This window comes from Stereum hirsutum, assembly GCF_000264905.1.
Source record: "Stereum hirsutum FP-91666 SS1 unplaced genomic scaffold STEHIscaffold_9, whole genome shotgun sequence".
NCBI classification, from domain to species: domain Eukaryota; kingdom Fungi; phylum Basidiomycota; class Agaricomycetes; order Russulales; family Stereaceae; genus Stereum; species Stereum hirsutum.
The window spans coordinates 1,017,927-1,031,484 of NW_006763139.1; the positions used below are offsets into that span (position 1 = coordinate 1,017,927).

Below are 13,558 nucleotides of genomic sequence, written 5' to 3' on the forward strand. Positions count from 1 at the left end.
TAATTAGGCCATCGTGCGGATAGGGGCTCGAGCTGTGATCGGCAGGAAGCACCATGCCTAAAGCGTGAATAAAGAGGTCACCTCAAGGTCGCCTGTGACTGGGGCAATAATTATTTACCTATTCATTGGGCTGCAGAAGAGTGAAAACCCACACTAGTGGACAACTCGCTCTATCTCGTCAAATCTAAAAATACCGCCGCACTCGTCGTTACGGCCGACATCGCTTCGTCTGTACAGGTCGGACAACGCGGGCAGCAACTGCGATAGAGCATGTCGGAGGAGCAAAATGTATATACAAGGAATGGTCCCGGACCACCCCAGGAAGGAGAAGCTACAAGTCATCGATATCTATCTGTACAAGAATGTCCTTTAAATAAAGCAGCGGTAGCTCAATGTCCTGTAGCCTAACACTAAGCTTTGGTGACGCTGAAAAGGACGTCCTAGACCTTCTCGTCTGCGCGGTAGTACGCGGGTGCCTTATCGTCAAGGTAGAGTGGGATGCCGTCGTTAACTGCCATACCGTTGGGTCCGTTGAGGGGGAATGTGGAGGCGGCGTTGGACTGGTAGTACGCGGGTGCCTTCTCGTCGATGGGCGCATTGATCCACTGTGAGTGAATGGATATGTGAGTTAGAAGCGCTGCGGATACGGAATCAGTAGTTGTCACTGACTGATGGTAGGTATGCAGCGGGGTGGAAGTTAGATGGGTGGCTCGCGGGAAGGGAAAGTATCAACTCCTAGATACATACGCAACACACGCTTGAGTTAGCATTCCAAAGATACTGAACACAGCGGGGGGAAACACATACCGCTTGCGTACTGAACACGCCTGGCATATTAACCTTCCACACCGGAATGAACTCCCCCTGCCCCTTGACTCTCACGTCATCGTGTCCCCACCTCCGAACCATCGAGTCAACTCTCTTCTGACCGATCCTCTTCCACAGGAATAAGGGGACGAAGAAGATGAGGCAGACCCCAACGAAGACACCGAGGGAAGCGACTCTAGCCTGGAAGAAGGGACCCTCTTCGCGACGATTGAAGATGTCATCAGGATCCCTGAGCGAGTTGAAGATCAGACGGTAGGCGACGGCAGGAACGGCGATGGATGCGCTATGTAGATGAAACAAAATGATGTCAAACGTTGTGGGGTGATCAAGGAGAGAGGCGGTTACTCACATCACTCCCATGATCAACCAGATAGCTTCGAAGATAGGGCGGTGGTACTGGGCACACATTCTGTTGAGTGTGAACAGACGACTCGCCCAGGAATCGGGAGACACCTTCAAACAACAATATCAACGTGAACGTTATTGGTGAGCATAACAATATGAGCACTGACATGTCCGGATAGCTCCATGGGCATCATAGGCGGAGGCTGGTTGCGACGCAGATACTGTAAGACGACCAGCTGTTCAGCCCATATTATTACTACCAAGTCTCATGTAGAACAACCTACAAAAGTGATTGAGTGCGCATTCTTCTCAGCGACCGCGGGGTCACGCGGGGTATTGCCGAAAAACATCATCTTGGAGAGCGACTGAGGTACAAGTTCAAAGCGTGAAGCAGCGAGTCGAGGTGAAGAGATAGAGGCCGGCTCGAGATTGACAAGGAGTGAATTGAAAAGGTGAGGAGAGAAAAGAGAGATTGACCAGCCTGGGTCGGTAGAAGAGGGTACACAAGAGAAGAAAGGAAAGAAAGGGTCGGGGAGGAAGACAAGCTCCTAGCAAGTCGTTGGCAAGTCCGCTGAGCAACGAATTCGATAAACCACATCACACCCCTTTTGGCAGGAGGTTCACACGCATCAAGCGTGCAGTCGGATGTGGCGCCAGTTGTTCTTAGCTGCCTCAGTTGCCTCCGAGTTCTTTGAGCTCGCTTTATTTGTTTGTATAACAGTCATAGAAAAAGCGGATAATCTACGTCTCATGGCCTCCGACACTACGAATTCTTGGCTGTAATAAGGCCCACCATTGTATGTGCGGGCCACAGTGGCGGGAGGTAAGATCGAAACGGCGAAGGCCGAGAGAGTAAAGACCCTAACCCGAACGAGCCCGATTCACAATTCTGAATCTGAATGCGGCCATCAACTTCAAACGCGACGCGACGGATTGCCCGTACTGGCTCTGTCCCTGTCCGTCACACCCTCTCGCCGCTATCCAATCCATGCCGTCTACGACTGTCACGAACATATGCAACGGAGGCTGAGCCCTCTATGATTCACGTCGCAAAACCATCTCTTTTTGGCCAACCGACATTCCACAGTCATCCTCACCTCGGTGTGTATGATGTCCCTTGTTCTGGTGGTATGATAATATCTCGAAAGTCTAACACTGTTTTTGATTGAAGTGAAGCCTGATGAAACTACGCCTGGAATACCGGCGCAGGACTATGAGAGAAGACGCTCAGAGCTCATGCAAGGCTTACCGAACGGAAGCTTGGTTGTATCTGTGGCAGCCCAGGTGAAGTATATGAGTGCTGGTAGGTCTAGTCAAGCTGCATTCCCCGTTATAGATGCTGAATCGTTTAATCTGATCTGCTCGTCCTCAGGCATTTTGTGAGTTCGTTTTCAATTGATGTTCAGACCTACGGTTGACATGTTCATATGTGAAGCTACAAGTTCCGGCAGGCATCGGACTTCTGGTACTTGACTGGCTTCGAGGAGCCAGACTCTGCTGTTGTGCTAGGTGCGCACTGCGTCTTATCATCTCTGTACTCAGCCTAACTTTCCCCACAGAGAAGAACAATAGTCCTCGAGGCTACCGCATGATTCTTTTTTGCACCGGCAAAGACCCCGCCAAAGAGAAGTGGGAGGGCGCCAAAACTCGCTTCGACGATGTCGTAACAATCTTTGGTGCCGACGAAGGCCGTCCCATCGAATCGTTTACCGAGGAACTCAAACATCTTGTGTCTTCGAGCTCACAAGTCTATGTCGATCTACCGCCGTCAACGTCGAGACGTCATGCACACGGCATGAAGTCTTTCCTGAAGTTTCTTGCCAGTTCCAGTAGCGCAAAAGCAGATTATGAGAGCGTTATGGAGGGCCTGTCCGCGACGAAGAGAAAGCCTCTTGCGCCGATTGTGGGGAAGATGAGGGCCATCAAGAGTAAGTTCGAACAGGGTGTATTAAAAGCTGCAGCCGATATCAGCTCAAGAGGTCATACGAAGGTGAGCTTCCCTTGGCTCCTACATATTCCATATCTTTCCTGGCCCCCTTCGTTGTTTATTGATTTCTAGCATAGATAATGCGCCTCTCAGAGCCGGGTCTGTCCGAGGCAGACCTTGCTGCTCACTTCGAGTACATTTGTGCGCGCGGAGGGTCACAAAGGCCGGCTTATGTACCAGTAGTAGCTTCTGGGTGTGTCATTGTGTTTCCATTCGAACTTAGTCACTTGCTCACTTCTTTTATACGTTCAGCGCCAACGCACTCATTATCCATTACACGCAAAACGATCATATTGTTCGAGACGGCGAACTCGTCTTAGTCGACGCGGGTTGCGAGTATAAGTGAGCAATCATCACTGCGAACCTACATGGATCATGCCTTTAATATACTTGACATCCCGTAGCGGCTACGCGTCCGATATAAGTGCGTTCCTCCTTTCTCCTTCCTTACCCCAAATAGTTCTTAACGTCTCCTCTCAGCTCGCACCTTCCCCGCCAACGGCAAATTCACACCCGCCCAACACGAACTTTACTCCGCCCTTCTCTCAGCCCAAAAGTCTCTCGTCCAGCTGTCTACCGCCTCCACAGGGTTTTCACTCAACGACCTGCACCGACGTTCTGTTGAGGTCCTTCGAGAGGAGTTGAAGCAAATAGGGTTTGATTTGGGATGGCAAGGGGGCGTCTTGGAGCGAGTGCTTTACCCGCACTATCTCGCTCATCCAGTCGGCATTGGTATGTATTCTAGTGTCGGTTATGTTGTGCACTATTGAACTAAGTCCGACGTTTCAGATCTGCATGAGGGAGGGACCGTGGACAGGCGTGAACCGTAAGTTTGTTTCATTCTTCAATGAACAAAATGTTTTACTGAACACCGCAACAATCAGGTTGAAAGAAGGCATGGTGATCACCATTGAACCAGGTTTGTTCATTTCCTTCGTCTGAACCCATGAAACGTCTGGCTGACTGAGTGCCACTATCCATCTGTGGCCCCTCAGGAGTCTACGTCCCGGCAGATCCATCATTTCCAAAGCACTTCCATGGCATGGGCATCCGCATCGAAGTCAGCGTCCTTCCTCTTTGCCGCCCTGACCTGCGACTGACTCTTTTTGCTCCCTGATTGAAGGACGAGGTCCTCGTTGGCCAGGATGACCCCGTAGTCCTGAGTGCGGCAGCTCCCAAGGAGGTATTGTGCTTCTTTCATCCTACGACTTTACATATTCGTCTCGTGCTGATATTTTTCACGCAACTAGATCGTCGACATCGAGGGAGCCTGCCAAGGCCTCTTGGGCTTGGAGTCCTTCTAAATTCACCATTTAGAGCTTGGATGCTCGGAAACCAGTGCACATCTCATTGTACATATCCGCAACAATTGTAACACTCTACGCATCTATCGCATTCGAACGAAACATCAAATGATGGCACATTACAACAAACTGTCGGCAAAAAGTTTTGTTTGGATCTACAAGCAAGTGAGACACAGTACACATTTATGGTGATAAGCATTTCTTCCCCTGATAGACATTGATTATGAAAGTGTAAGAGAAAGGTCTAAGCGAGTAAGACATAAGGAGATGAAGTATTTGAGCGTGTATATGACGATATAACGAGCTTCCTGTATTTCGAGAAAGTCTCCACTATCGAAGTATTGTATGAGCGGAAATATGCGTCGAACGTATTCCGATTCATGCACCTAATCGTCGTTCACGTAGACGCCCTCATCGCTCGCCGGTGGGAACCCATCGGTTTCGCGTAGAGCGGCGTTGATCTGCTCCTGGCGCAGCCACTTCTCGGCGGGAGTGAAGTACCAGGAGAGGATGGCGAAGACGGTGACCGCGCCAAAGATGACACAGGCGAAGTTGAAGGACTCGGAGTCAACCGGGAAGTAGAATGGGGAGATCATGACCTATACATTCGCGTGACTATTAGTTCGAGGTTGACCGAGAGATATAGCCAGGGCTTACAGCGAAGACGAGTCCATTGAACAACGCCGTGGCCAGGTAGAACGGCAGACGAAGCTTTCCGAGATAGAAATACGAGTTCTTGAAGCTGTTCGGCGTCATCGTGAGGCGCAACAAGCCGATCAAACCGTACGCGGCGATGGTAGGCACTCCTCCGGCGGACACGAGGGAAGTGAATGCAACTTGACTGGGGAGGATGGTGCAAAGCAGAACTGCGCCAAAGACGAACATGACTGTAACGGCGTTCTTGGGCTGTCCATGGCTGTCCACCCGACCGATCCATCCCGAGAGAGGGAGGACGCCATCACGAGCCACGGCGAAAATAAGACGCGAGGCGGCGACTACGGCAATACTTGTGTTCTGCAAGGAGTGAAGATGAGTGAAAATGCGGCTGACGGGTAGAGAAAATCACAAACCATGATGAGACCGATGATGGCGATGACGGTCATGAAAATGCTAGGTCCTTTGCCAAGGGCCATGGCATAAATTTGAACGAAAGGTTGCGGGGCGTCGAGTGCAAAAAGCGTGTCGAGGTCGGGTGTGCAGAACAAGAATAGGATCGTGGTGGCAAATCCAAGTACGCCCGTCGCGATGGCAGAAGAAACAATACCACGACCAGCAACAACACTATGGCGTAGAAGCAAAATGTCAGGAGCTGGCGATGACGGCAGACACAGTGATGATCACGTACCTAGCATTCTTCGTCTCTTCCGCGATGTGCCCGGACGCATCGAAACCAGTCAGGGTTCCGGCCGTGAAAAGGCTTAGGAGTGGTCCGTTAGCAGAGAGATCTATGCCGAGATCACGACACCACTCACAAGGACAGAATCCAGTTCCAACCCGCAGGAGCCCCTGTGCCGTTATCTAGGAGGAGGGTCAATGATACGATACAACGTTCTAGATGACTTCATGACATACAGGTCAAAGTGAATACATCCTTCGCTGACCGAAATCCGTAGGTGTTGTGTACACCGATGGGCAGCCAGATCAAGCAGAGGAAGAAGTCGAGCATCATAAGACCGACGGAAAACTTGAAAACAGCCGAATACATCCTCGGCGGAAGGTAGTTGATAGCGATGGAGATGACGAGCATCCCCTCAGAGATAGCCCAGATGACTGCTCTCCACTTCACGTTCGTATTGTCCATGTTGCCGGGAAACTCGATCTCCCAGACGTTGAGTTGAGAGACGATGTAATTTGCGGTCGACTAGATGGAGCCCAATCAGGTTGAATTGTGATGGTACAAGAGAGGTGAAACCTACTTGACAGTTACTGGCGGTGAAAGTCATCCATGCAGTGGTCGACCACCAAGCGACCAAGAAACCGAAGAATCTGGCGTACTTGGGACCGGCACTCTCAGCAGTCCAAATATAGATGGAACCACTAAGAGGTAACGCCGAACAGATCTCCGCGAGTACAAAGGCTGTGATGAACATGAAGACCATCGTGATGATGTACGAAGACCTGTTGGCTGAGTTAGATCGACGGAAGAAGACATTGATGTTTGGTTGTACCATATCGCCGCAGGTCCACCCGCTAGGAGTCCCAAAAAGATCGCCGACCTGTGAAATAAGTTGAGCAGAGGGATAAAGGTAGGAAACGGTGTGCGACCGTACCTAACACCACCAATGAAATTCAGAGCACAGAAACTTGCTGCGAAGCTTTCTACAAGATGCCAGCTACGATGGAGTTGCTGCAAGGCATTCGTTAAAACGTGATATTGAATACGCTACGACTACATACCTGCGTGTATCCGAGGTGTTGCTAATGATTAAAGAACGTCAGTACGCTGCATTCACTCCCTCCGAAGAGAGGAGGGAGAAAAGAAGTAAGTGTGACACTGGGGGCTTCCCTACGCAGGTCTGAGCGCTGATCAGGTTCAAGCGGTATAATCTCAATCCCTGCCGCCTGCAAAGCACCATCGCCAAGACGAGTCGAATAAACGACCGCCCGACGACAATGATTGCACGAACGAACAAGGATACCCGCAGCCATTCCAGTTTACACCACTAGAAATCGACGTTACCGATTGAACGATAATGGCTCAGCAGTCTCATTGCCTGGTTGGTCCGTCCCTTCAGCTGCCCGACTTCGATATTACCAGCTGAATTTCATCCTTGTCCATGGTCGATGCATCGTCTTTGCTGCTGTGAATAGAAAAGGCGGACATATCGACGGCTTCGGGAGAGAACGTAAGAGAGCAAAGCGGAAAGAAGTTCGAGTCAGCCGCCGAAATTTGTGTACCTGCTCGGTGATAGCCGAAAGCTTTGAACACCGCTGGTGCCTCTCCACCTCGCCGCTGCCGCACGACTGAGGTTCGTACTAGCCATACTTCCTGCCGCTGGAATTCTACTTTGACTCGGGTAGGTGACTTACCTTTATACTCCGGCACAGAGATATTTGTTTTATACCCCCTCCTTCTGAAACTCACAGATACTTAGTGCAGCCAAGTACTCTTGCGCCAGTTTCAGCGACTCTGCTATGTATGCTGGTATGTGTATGAGACTTTCGCTCCTGCAGGCTTCCTCCACCTGTTGTTGTGGTGGTAAATTAGCGGGCACAAAGCGGGCATAAACCGAAGCAAAGAATATACCCTTCATGAAGCAACGTTATGGACATATCGTAGATCCTTCATTCTTTGATAACACGCTAGCGTCGCTGCGTGACTAATTTCAGTCATACAACACTAGAGAGCTCGGTTTTCCGTCTCTATCATCTCTCATCAAGTTCTGAGCCCTCATTCTCACTCAGTCATTTCTGCACAGGGTCGAGCGGAAACAAGAAAAAACATGATGAGCGAGATCCTGTCCAGAAAACAATTAGATAGGATAGGGTGTATTAACTAACCTCCCATATATCCATCCCTTAGACTTTACTGCCAGTGAGCACTCCGCTCGCCCCACACGAATCCTTCTGCCACCATGCCTTGTACCCGAGTCCACTGCTCCGGAGCAGCTTGTCGTATATGGCTCCGCTGATGCCACCCGGTCCATTCGCTCTCGATGTAACACCGTTCGAGACGCTCAACCCGAGAACCATCCGCATTCGACGCATCGGTAGGCAGGCGCCACCTGGACTCGACCATGGCGATCGCTTTCGACCAAAATGCTTCTAACTCTCCTCGATCAACATGGAACCTCGTGAAGTCCTCCGGACGAAGGTTGGACATACCGCCCACGACGATGACTTTCAATCGCGTGTTACGGCCGGACTGCAGGACGCCCGACGAGGAGAACCGTAGAGTGAGAGCGGAGATGATGGGAACAGTTATAATCATGCCGTACAAGGTAAGGTGCATCAAGTTGGGGACGCAATCGAGGATGGTGATGAGCTCGGGGGTAGACATCAATGCGTTACGTAGGTTCAGGCTTGTCAGCGTTTCTGAACAGTGCGAAAGCATGGCGTGCAGTGGGCCGCACAAGCCGCGAAGCGTAGACGACGGGCTCGTATAGATTTCGAGGTTCAGTTCCCGAAGACTCGTCGCGAATAGGAGTGGAAGGAGAGTTCTGTAAGCGGAGCCTACATTCCAACCTCTCCACGTCATGGATAGTCGCTTCAGATGCGGCATGAAAAGCGATGAAACGTCGGTCTCATGTTCATCTTCGAATCGTCTTTGTATGTGATGAAAGCTGAGGGAATGGAGCTCGCCGCACTGAGATATGGCCCGTACGAAGGGGAGAATGCGGTCGATGAAACCGACGGAGAGGTTGCGTAGAGTCGACGATTGCTGTAGGGAGTGCATGAGAGGGTTTGTTGCAATACTGTCAAACGCTAGTGTAGAGCTAGCCAAGACTTTGATGCTGACGAGCATTGGCGTAGCTTTGAGTGACATCCTAGCCAGTGCGTCGTAGCTGGGAATATGCAGATCGACAGTGTGCCATCTATGTGCATGCTCGTATAGAATGCTGAGGTACTCTTTGACGAGCGCGGTGGGTCCTTGGAGGTCGGTATAACGAAAGGAGAAAGGAAGTGAAGAGGACAAGGCGATGCATCTCCTTACTGTGAGCAGTAGCGGTTCTGCCGTTTCTCGATCGTGAAAACCAGATAGAGAAGGGAGGATCAGGTTCGACCACAATTCTGGGCTATCGTAGACAACATCGCGCCATTCATGGCAGATTTGTGTCAAGAGAATAGGCGCTGATTTCGGCTCAAGACGTATCAGTCCACCAAGCGACTCATCCCTAGCGCAAAACAGGAAGATGCTGCGAACGAGTTCTGTTGGAAGAGTGTTCATGGCGAGGTTGTCAGACTACTTATCATCCCTGCTGACTCGTGATCGACTGAACAAACCGTGAAGTTAGGACGGTATCGATTAGGTTCTGTTATATTGAAAGAACATGCCTAGAGGGAAACCAGGACCAAGTCGAGCGAGAATGTATAGACCACTAGGATTTGATATTGTGTCACTGCGTCCACAAAGCAACTGGACGAGGTGTGGCGCTGATGTGGTTCACTGCTTATGTAAGTGTCGGAGTTCGAAAGCGTACTTGTCGTCAGTGCGCTGAGCAGCAGTATTCCCGACATCGACGACCAGGCCGACAACAATGGTGAGTATCCCGCTGCTGTTATTATTCTGGTTCGACGTACGAGCCCGCAGGCCACACTCCAAAGAGTCTGGATATCCCAGAGGCACTCTTGGGTCGTCTTCGCGATGGATGGCCTGTCGAGCCGGCGGATGTCGTTGGAACACTTATACTGACTGGGTCCTCTCTGTCTTTGTTTAGGCCAAAGCCAAAGCAGCCCCTCCGCCCTCAAGCGGCGGCAAGTCCGCCAAGAAGAAGAAGTGGTCGAAGGGAAAGGTCAAGGACAAGGCCCAGCACGCCGTCATGATTGACAAGCCCACCTACGACCGTATTATGAAGGAGGTCCCCACTTTCCGTTTCATCAGCCAATCTATCCTCATCGAGAGGCTGAAGATCGGTGGCTCTCTTGCCCGCGTCGCAATCAGGCATTTGGAGAAGGAGGGGCAGATCAAGGCAATCGTGCACCACCACGGGCAGCTCATCTACAGTGCGTGACTTTTCCCTGTTAATTAGCAGACCGTAACTGACTCAACATCTTGGGAATCAGCCCGCTCAACAACGAGCTCGGATTAGATGATTGCTCTTGTATTGGTCTTGTTCGATATGTTCCTCTTTTTCTATGCATGAACCCATGTACTCGCACCCACACACCAAAAATACGCTATGCTTGCATCAGAAACATCCAACTCCGAGTGTCTCTTCCGAAAACTTTTCGCTGCTCTAGTGCTCTCGATACCGCCAGTATCCATCAGCTCAAATTCTCAGGGTAAGAAGAGGGTTTCATGCCTCGTACGAGCGTCCGCCGTACTGTAAGAGGATATTATGTCGAGCGTCCAGTTTTCTGTGACACTTCATTCATTGATGTGTGCATGTGTATGCCATTCACAACAGATCTACCGATTATCTCGTTATTCAGGTGCGAGAAGTACACAGTATCAACGTTATCAACTCTTCCGCCAGCCTGTCAGCCACTTTTTTGAGTGGTCAGAGGAGTCCAGTCTGTTTGGAGGCGGAGGAGTCCAGTCTGTTTGGAGGCGGAGGGAAAGCATAGCGGTGTCATGTTCGTCGTGTTATTGACTGTACTGGAACTTCATTGTTTTTGCTTTGTTCTTCTATCCTACGGAACATTACCTCGCCAGCAAGGTCTTTCCAACCCCCGTAATTGTGGCGAGTCAAAGCCCACTAGAGACCGAATACCAGAAGGCCTTTTCAGGATGATTACCTGCTCGACCAAGCGTCCTCTCAAAAATCTAAGCAAGGTTTCCGCCGGCAGCCGGCAATTCCCAAGTCTCCACCACGCATTACGGATCCTTCCGGACCGCTCACATTGAAGCCGGTGACGTATCCGGGGCACCCCGCATTCATCAATATTCCGCTGAGAGAATCCTATCAGATCCTTGCCCCACCGTCTGTATCATACTTCGTCAACGCCGACCACGACAACGCTGACTACGAATCATGGCTGAAAACTACTACATCGGGATCGACGTCGGTACAGGCTCTGCGCGTGCTGGTCTCGTCAAATCAGACGGTACTCTAGTCGCATCCTCTACCCAGGACACTCAGACATGGCGGGATCATCAGGACCACCGCATCTTCGAGCAATCTACCACGGACGTCTGGAAGGGCATTGCTACTGCTATCCGTACTGTTCTCTCAGAGTCCAAAGTCTCTCCGAAGGATGTGAAGGGCTTAGGCTTCGACGCAACCTGCTCGCTTGCAGTGACAGACTTCGATGGGGAGCCCATCAGCGTCACGAAGGGAGAGCCTCTGGGAAAAAAGGGAGAGAGAAACATCATTCTGTGGGCTGATCATCGAGCGGAGAAGGAGGCAGAGCTTATCAACAGTAAACATTCTGTTCCGCTAGACTTTGTCGGCGGAACAATGAGCGTATGTATTTTATTTGAACCGCAAGCGCTCATCCAGCTGATCTGTATGCACTTCGGTTGTCTAGTTGGAGATGGAGATCCCCAAGGTTCTCTGGCTCAAAAACAACATGTCTCCCTCCGACTTTGACAAATGTCAATTTTTCGATCTCCCTGACTGGCTCACATACCGCGCCACAGGCCTCCCCGCACGCTCCGTCTGCTCCCTCACCTGCAAATGCTCTTACGTGCCCTCCAAGGGTGGATGGCAATCCGAGTTCCTCGACCGCATCGGATTGCAGCAACTGCACGAGAACGGGTACAAGCAGCTGGGTGCAACGAGGACGGCACATGACGCTGAGGCAGCTCAGGCAGGGGAAACCTTCGGAACACAAAAGGAGGACGTATTGACTGCTGGAACGCCCGTCGGGAAAGGGCTGTCGAAAAAGGCGGCAGAGGAGCTGGGTTTGGTGGAGGGCACGCCCGTTGGAAGCGGGGTTATTGATGCGTGAGCCATCCTAATTTCCTTTTCTCGCTACGGATGGAACTAATGCACGATTCATCGAATGTTTAGGTATGCCGGATGGCTCGGAACAGTTGCCGCTCGCCATGAAGAGAATGGGAAATTGTCAGAGCTCGTCTCGTTCGAAGAGTCTGGACACCGACTGGCGGCCTGTGCTGGAACCAGCACCTGTCACATCGTCCAGGTAAAGTCTTACATCGCATCGCCCTCGTCTTCTGAATTAATCTTATAGTTTACAGAGTCCCGAAGGCGTGTTTGTCAAGGGCGTATGGGGCCCTTACAAGGTTAGGGCCATTGGTTGTTCTGGATATTGTCGCGTACTGACATTGCGCCTCTAGGGTCCCGTCTTCCCCGGTTGGTGGATGAACGAAGGCGGGCAGTCCTCTACGGGCCAGGTATGCTTACCAGCCCTCACAAGCTTGTAGTTTCTTGAACCTATTTTCCGCCTAGCTCATTGACTTCATGATCACCACCCACCCGGCCTACCCTCAACTCAAAGAACTTGCCGAGCAACGTAAAACGAATATTCATCAAGGTCGGTGAACCCCTGTGTCTGGTCAAGTTTGCCCGACTGATAATGCATACACTGCAGTTCTTCGCGATACCCTCGAAGAGATCAGGAAAGCTGAGGGTGCAGAATCGTTCACCGAGGTGATCAAGGACATCCACTTCTACCCAGATTTACACGGTCGGTCACCCTTGCTTCATCCGTTCTCTTCACAAAACTTACTTCGCATCTTATATTAGGCAACCGTTCTCCCATCGCTGATCCCCGCATGCGCGGTTCCATGATGGGTCTTGCCCTCGTACGCACATTTCTCACCGTCGCACGCAGTCCATTCGACTAATACGATTCTGGTTACACTCCAGGACGCGACCCTACACGACCTAGCTCGCAAATACGCCGTCACTCTCGAAGCCATCGCCCTCCAGACTCAACACATTCTCACCCAAATGAATGCCTCAGGCCACTCCATAAACTCCATCTACATGTCAGGCTCTCAAGCCCAAAACGCCTTCCTCATGTCCCTCCTCGCCAACGCTTGCTCCGTTCCTGTTATCCTCCCGCACTCTTACTCCGCCGCCGTCGTGCTTGGCGCGGCGATGCTCGGTCGTTTCGCAGCGGAGTATGCGAGCGGCAAGAAGTTCAAGGACGAGAAGGAGCACTGTGAGAGGCTTTGGGGCATCATGGTGGCGATGACGCCGAAGGGAAGTATCGTGAAGCCAGAGGCGTCGAAGAAGGACAGGAAGATTTTAGACGCGAAGTACAAGATCTTCTTGGAGAGTATTGATATCCAAAAGAGATGGAGGAAGGAGATGGAGGATGCGGCGAAGTGAAGCATGAAGTTGATTTTTCCCTGCAGCAACAGATAGACAAGCGGGCAGCATAGATTGAACGAATCCAAAATGTATCGACATGTATTCTTGCGTTGACTCCGAGACGGTAGATCGTCAAATAGATGCGGCTTATTCCATCTCAAGACGGGTACGGCATAGAAGCGGCATGGTGGAATGCATATGCATTTCTG

General features: G+C 51.1%; 6 protein-coding genes across 6 annotated transcripts; 3 read left to right on the top strand and 3 right to left on the bottom strand.

Annotated features, from left to right (window-relative positions):
• Positions 1–8: 8 nt before the first annotated feature.
• On the bottom strand, positions 9–1,707 carry STEHIDRAFT_147869 (uncharacterized protein). Its single transcript, XM_007305468.1, has 7 exons — positions 1,458–1,707; positions 1,341–1,394; positions 1,178–1,281; positions 808–1,111; positions 670–735; positions 119–605; positions 9–57 (listed from the first exon to the last, which is right to left on the bottom strand). The coding sequence occupies exons 1-6, from the start codon at positions 1,524–1,526 to the stop codon at positions 441–443; spliced, it is 762 nt and encodes a 253-aa protein (XP_007305530.1). The 5' UTR covers positions 1,527–1,707; the 3' UTR covers positions 9–57; positions 119–440.
• Positions 1,708–2,141: 434 nt separating this feature from the next.
• On the top strand, positions 2,142–4,554 carry STEHIDRAFT_122394 (peptidase M24). The gene is made up of 14 exons (XM_007305469.1): positions 2,142–2,274; positions 2,345–2,476; positions 2,546–2,552; positions 2,609–2,682; positions 2,733–3,163; positions 3,238–3,353; positions 3,413–3,502; positions 3,565–3,584; positions 3,641–3,892; positions 3,950–3,986; positions 4,045–4,079; positions 4,156–4,220; positions 4,284–4,343; positions 4,411–4,554. Exons 1-14 carry the CDS (start codon positions 2,211–2,213, stop codon positions 4,462–4,464), a joined length of 1,437 nt encoding a protein of 478 aa, XP_007305531.1. The 5' UTR covers positions 2,142–2,210; the 3' UTR covers positions 4,465–4,554.
• Positions 4,555–4,850: 296 nt separating this feature from the next.
• STEHIDRAFT_132054 (amino acid transporter) lies at positions 4,851–6,563 on the bottom strand (the record flags this gene model as incomplete). The annotated part of the gene is made up of 7 exons (XM_007305470.1): positions 4,851–5,063; positions 5,122–5,478; positions 5,535–5,745; positions 5,810–5,881; positions 5,937–5,982; positions 6,037–6,325; positions 6,381–6,563. 7 exons carry the CDS (start codon positions 6,561–6,563, stop codon positions 4,851–4,853), a joined length of 1,371 nt encoding a protein of 456 aa, XP_007305532.1.
• Positions 6,564–7,990: 1,427 nt separating this feature from the next.
• STEHIDRAFT_158115 (uncharacterized protein) lies at positions 7,991–9,352 on the bottom strand (the record flags this gene model as incomplete). Its single annotated transcript, XM_007305471.1, has 1 exon — positions 7,991–9,352. The coding sequence occupies one exon, from the start codon at positions 9,350–9,352 to the stop codon at positions 7,991–7,993; it is 1,362 nt and encodes a 453-aa protein (XP_007305533.1).
• A 287-nt stretch (positions 9,353–9,639) lies between these two features.
• On the top strand, positions 9,640–10,575 carry STEHIDRAFT_122398 (ribosomal protein S25). Its single transcript, XM_007305472.1, has 4 exons — positions 9,640–9,665; positions 9,843–10,128; positions 10,189–10,407; positions 10,533–10,575. Exons 1-3 carry the CDS (start codon positions 9,663–9,665, stop codon positions 10,212–10,214), a joined length of 315 nt encoding a protein of 104 aa, XP_007305534.1. The 5' UTR covers positions 9,640–9,662; the 3' UTR covers positions 10,215–10,407; positions 10,533–10,575.
• Positions 10,576–11,029: 454 nt separating this feature from the next.
• STEHIDRAFT_80884 (Pentulose kinase) lies at positions 11,030–13,521 on the top strand. The gene is made up of 9 exons (XM_007305223.1): positions 11,030–11,531; positions 11,596–12,014; positions 12,081–12,213; positions 12,269–12,313; positions 12,368–12,424; positions 12,480–12,564; positions 12,622–12,717; positions 12,777–12,835; positions 12,900–13,521. The coding sequence occupies exons 1-9, from the start codon at positions 11,100–11,102 to the stop codon at positions 13,365–13,367; spliced, it is 1,794 nt and encodes a 597-aa protein (XP_007305285.1). The 5' UTR covers positions 11,030–11,099; the 3' UTR covers positions 13,368–13,521.
• The last annotated feature ends 37 nt before the right edge of the window (positions 13,522–13,558 follow it).

Coding starts and splice junctions, on each gene's coding strand:
- STEHIDRAFT_122394 (XM_007305469.1), top strand. CDS start 2,211: ATGATTCACGTCGCAAAACCATCTCTTTTTGGCCAACCGACATTCCAC. Junction 2,683..2,732: donor AGACTCTGCTGTTGTGCTAG/GTGCGCACTGCG, acceptor CTTTCCCCACAG/AGAAGAACAATAGTCCTCGA. Junction 4,221..4,283: donor GCATGGGCATCCGCATCGAA/GTCAGCGTCCTT, acceptor CCCTGATTGAAG/GACGAGGTCCTCGTTGGCCA.
- STEHIDRAFT_122398 (XM_007305472.1), top strand. Junction 10,129..10,188: donor CCACGGGCAGCTCATCTACA/GTGCGTGACTTT, acceptor CTTGGGAATCAG/CCCGCTCAACAACGAGCTCG.
- STEHIDRAFT_147869 (XM_007305468.1), bottom strand. CDS start 1,526: ATGATGTTTTTCGGCAATACCCCGCGTGACCCCGCGGTCGCTGAGAAG. Junction 1,395..1,457: donor ATGCGCACTCAATCACTTTT/GTAGGTTGTTCT, acceptor GTCGTCTTACAG/TATCTGCGTCGCAACCAGCC. Junction 736..807: donor GCGTGTTCAGTACGCAAGCG/GTATGTGTTTCC, acceptor GTATGTATCTAG/GAGTTGATACTTTCCCTTCC.
- STEHIDRAFT_80884 (XM_007305223.1), top strand. CDS start 11,100: ATGGCTGAAAACTACTACATCGGGATCGACGTCGGTACAGGCTCTGCG. Junction 12,314..12,367: donor GCGTATGGGGCCCTTACAAG/GTTAGGGCCATT, acceptor TTGCGCCTCTAG/GGTCCCGTCTTCCCCGGTTG. Junction 12,836..12,899: donor CCATGATGGGTCTTGCCCTC/GTACGCACATTT, acceptor GTTACACTCCAG/GACGCGACCCTACACGACCT.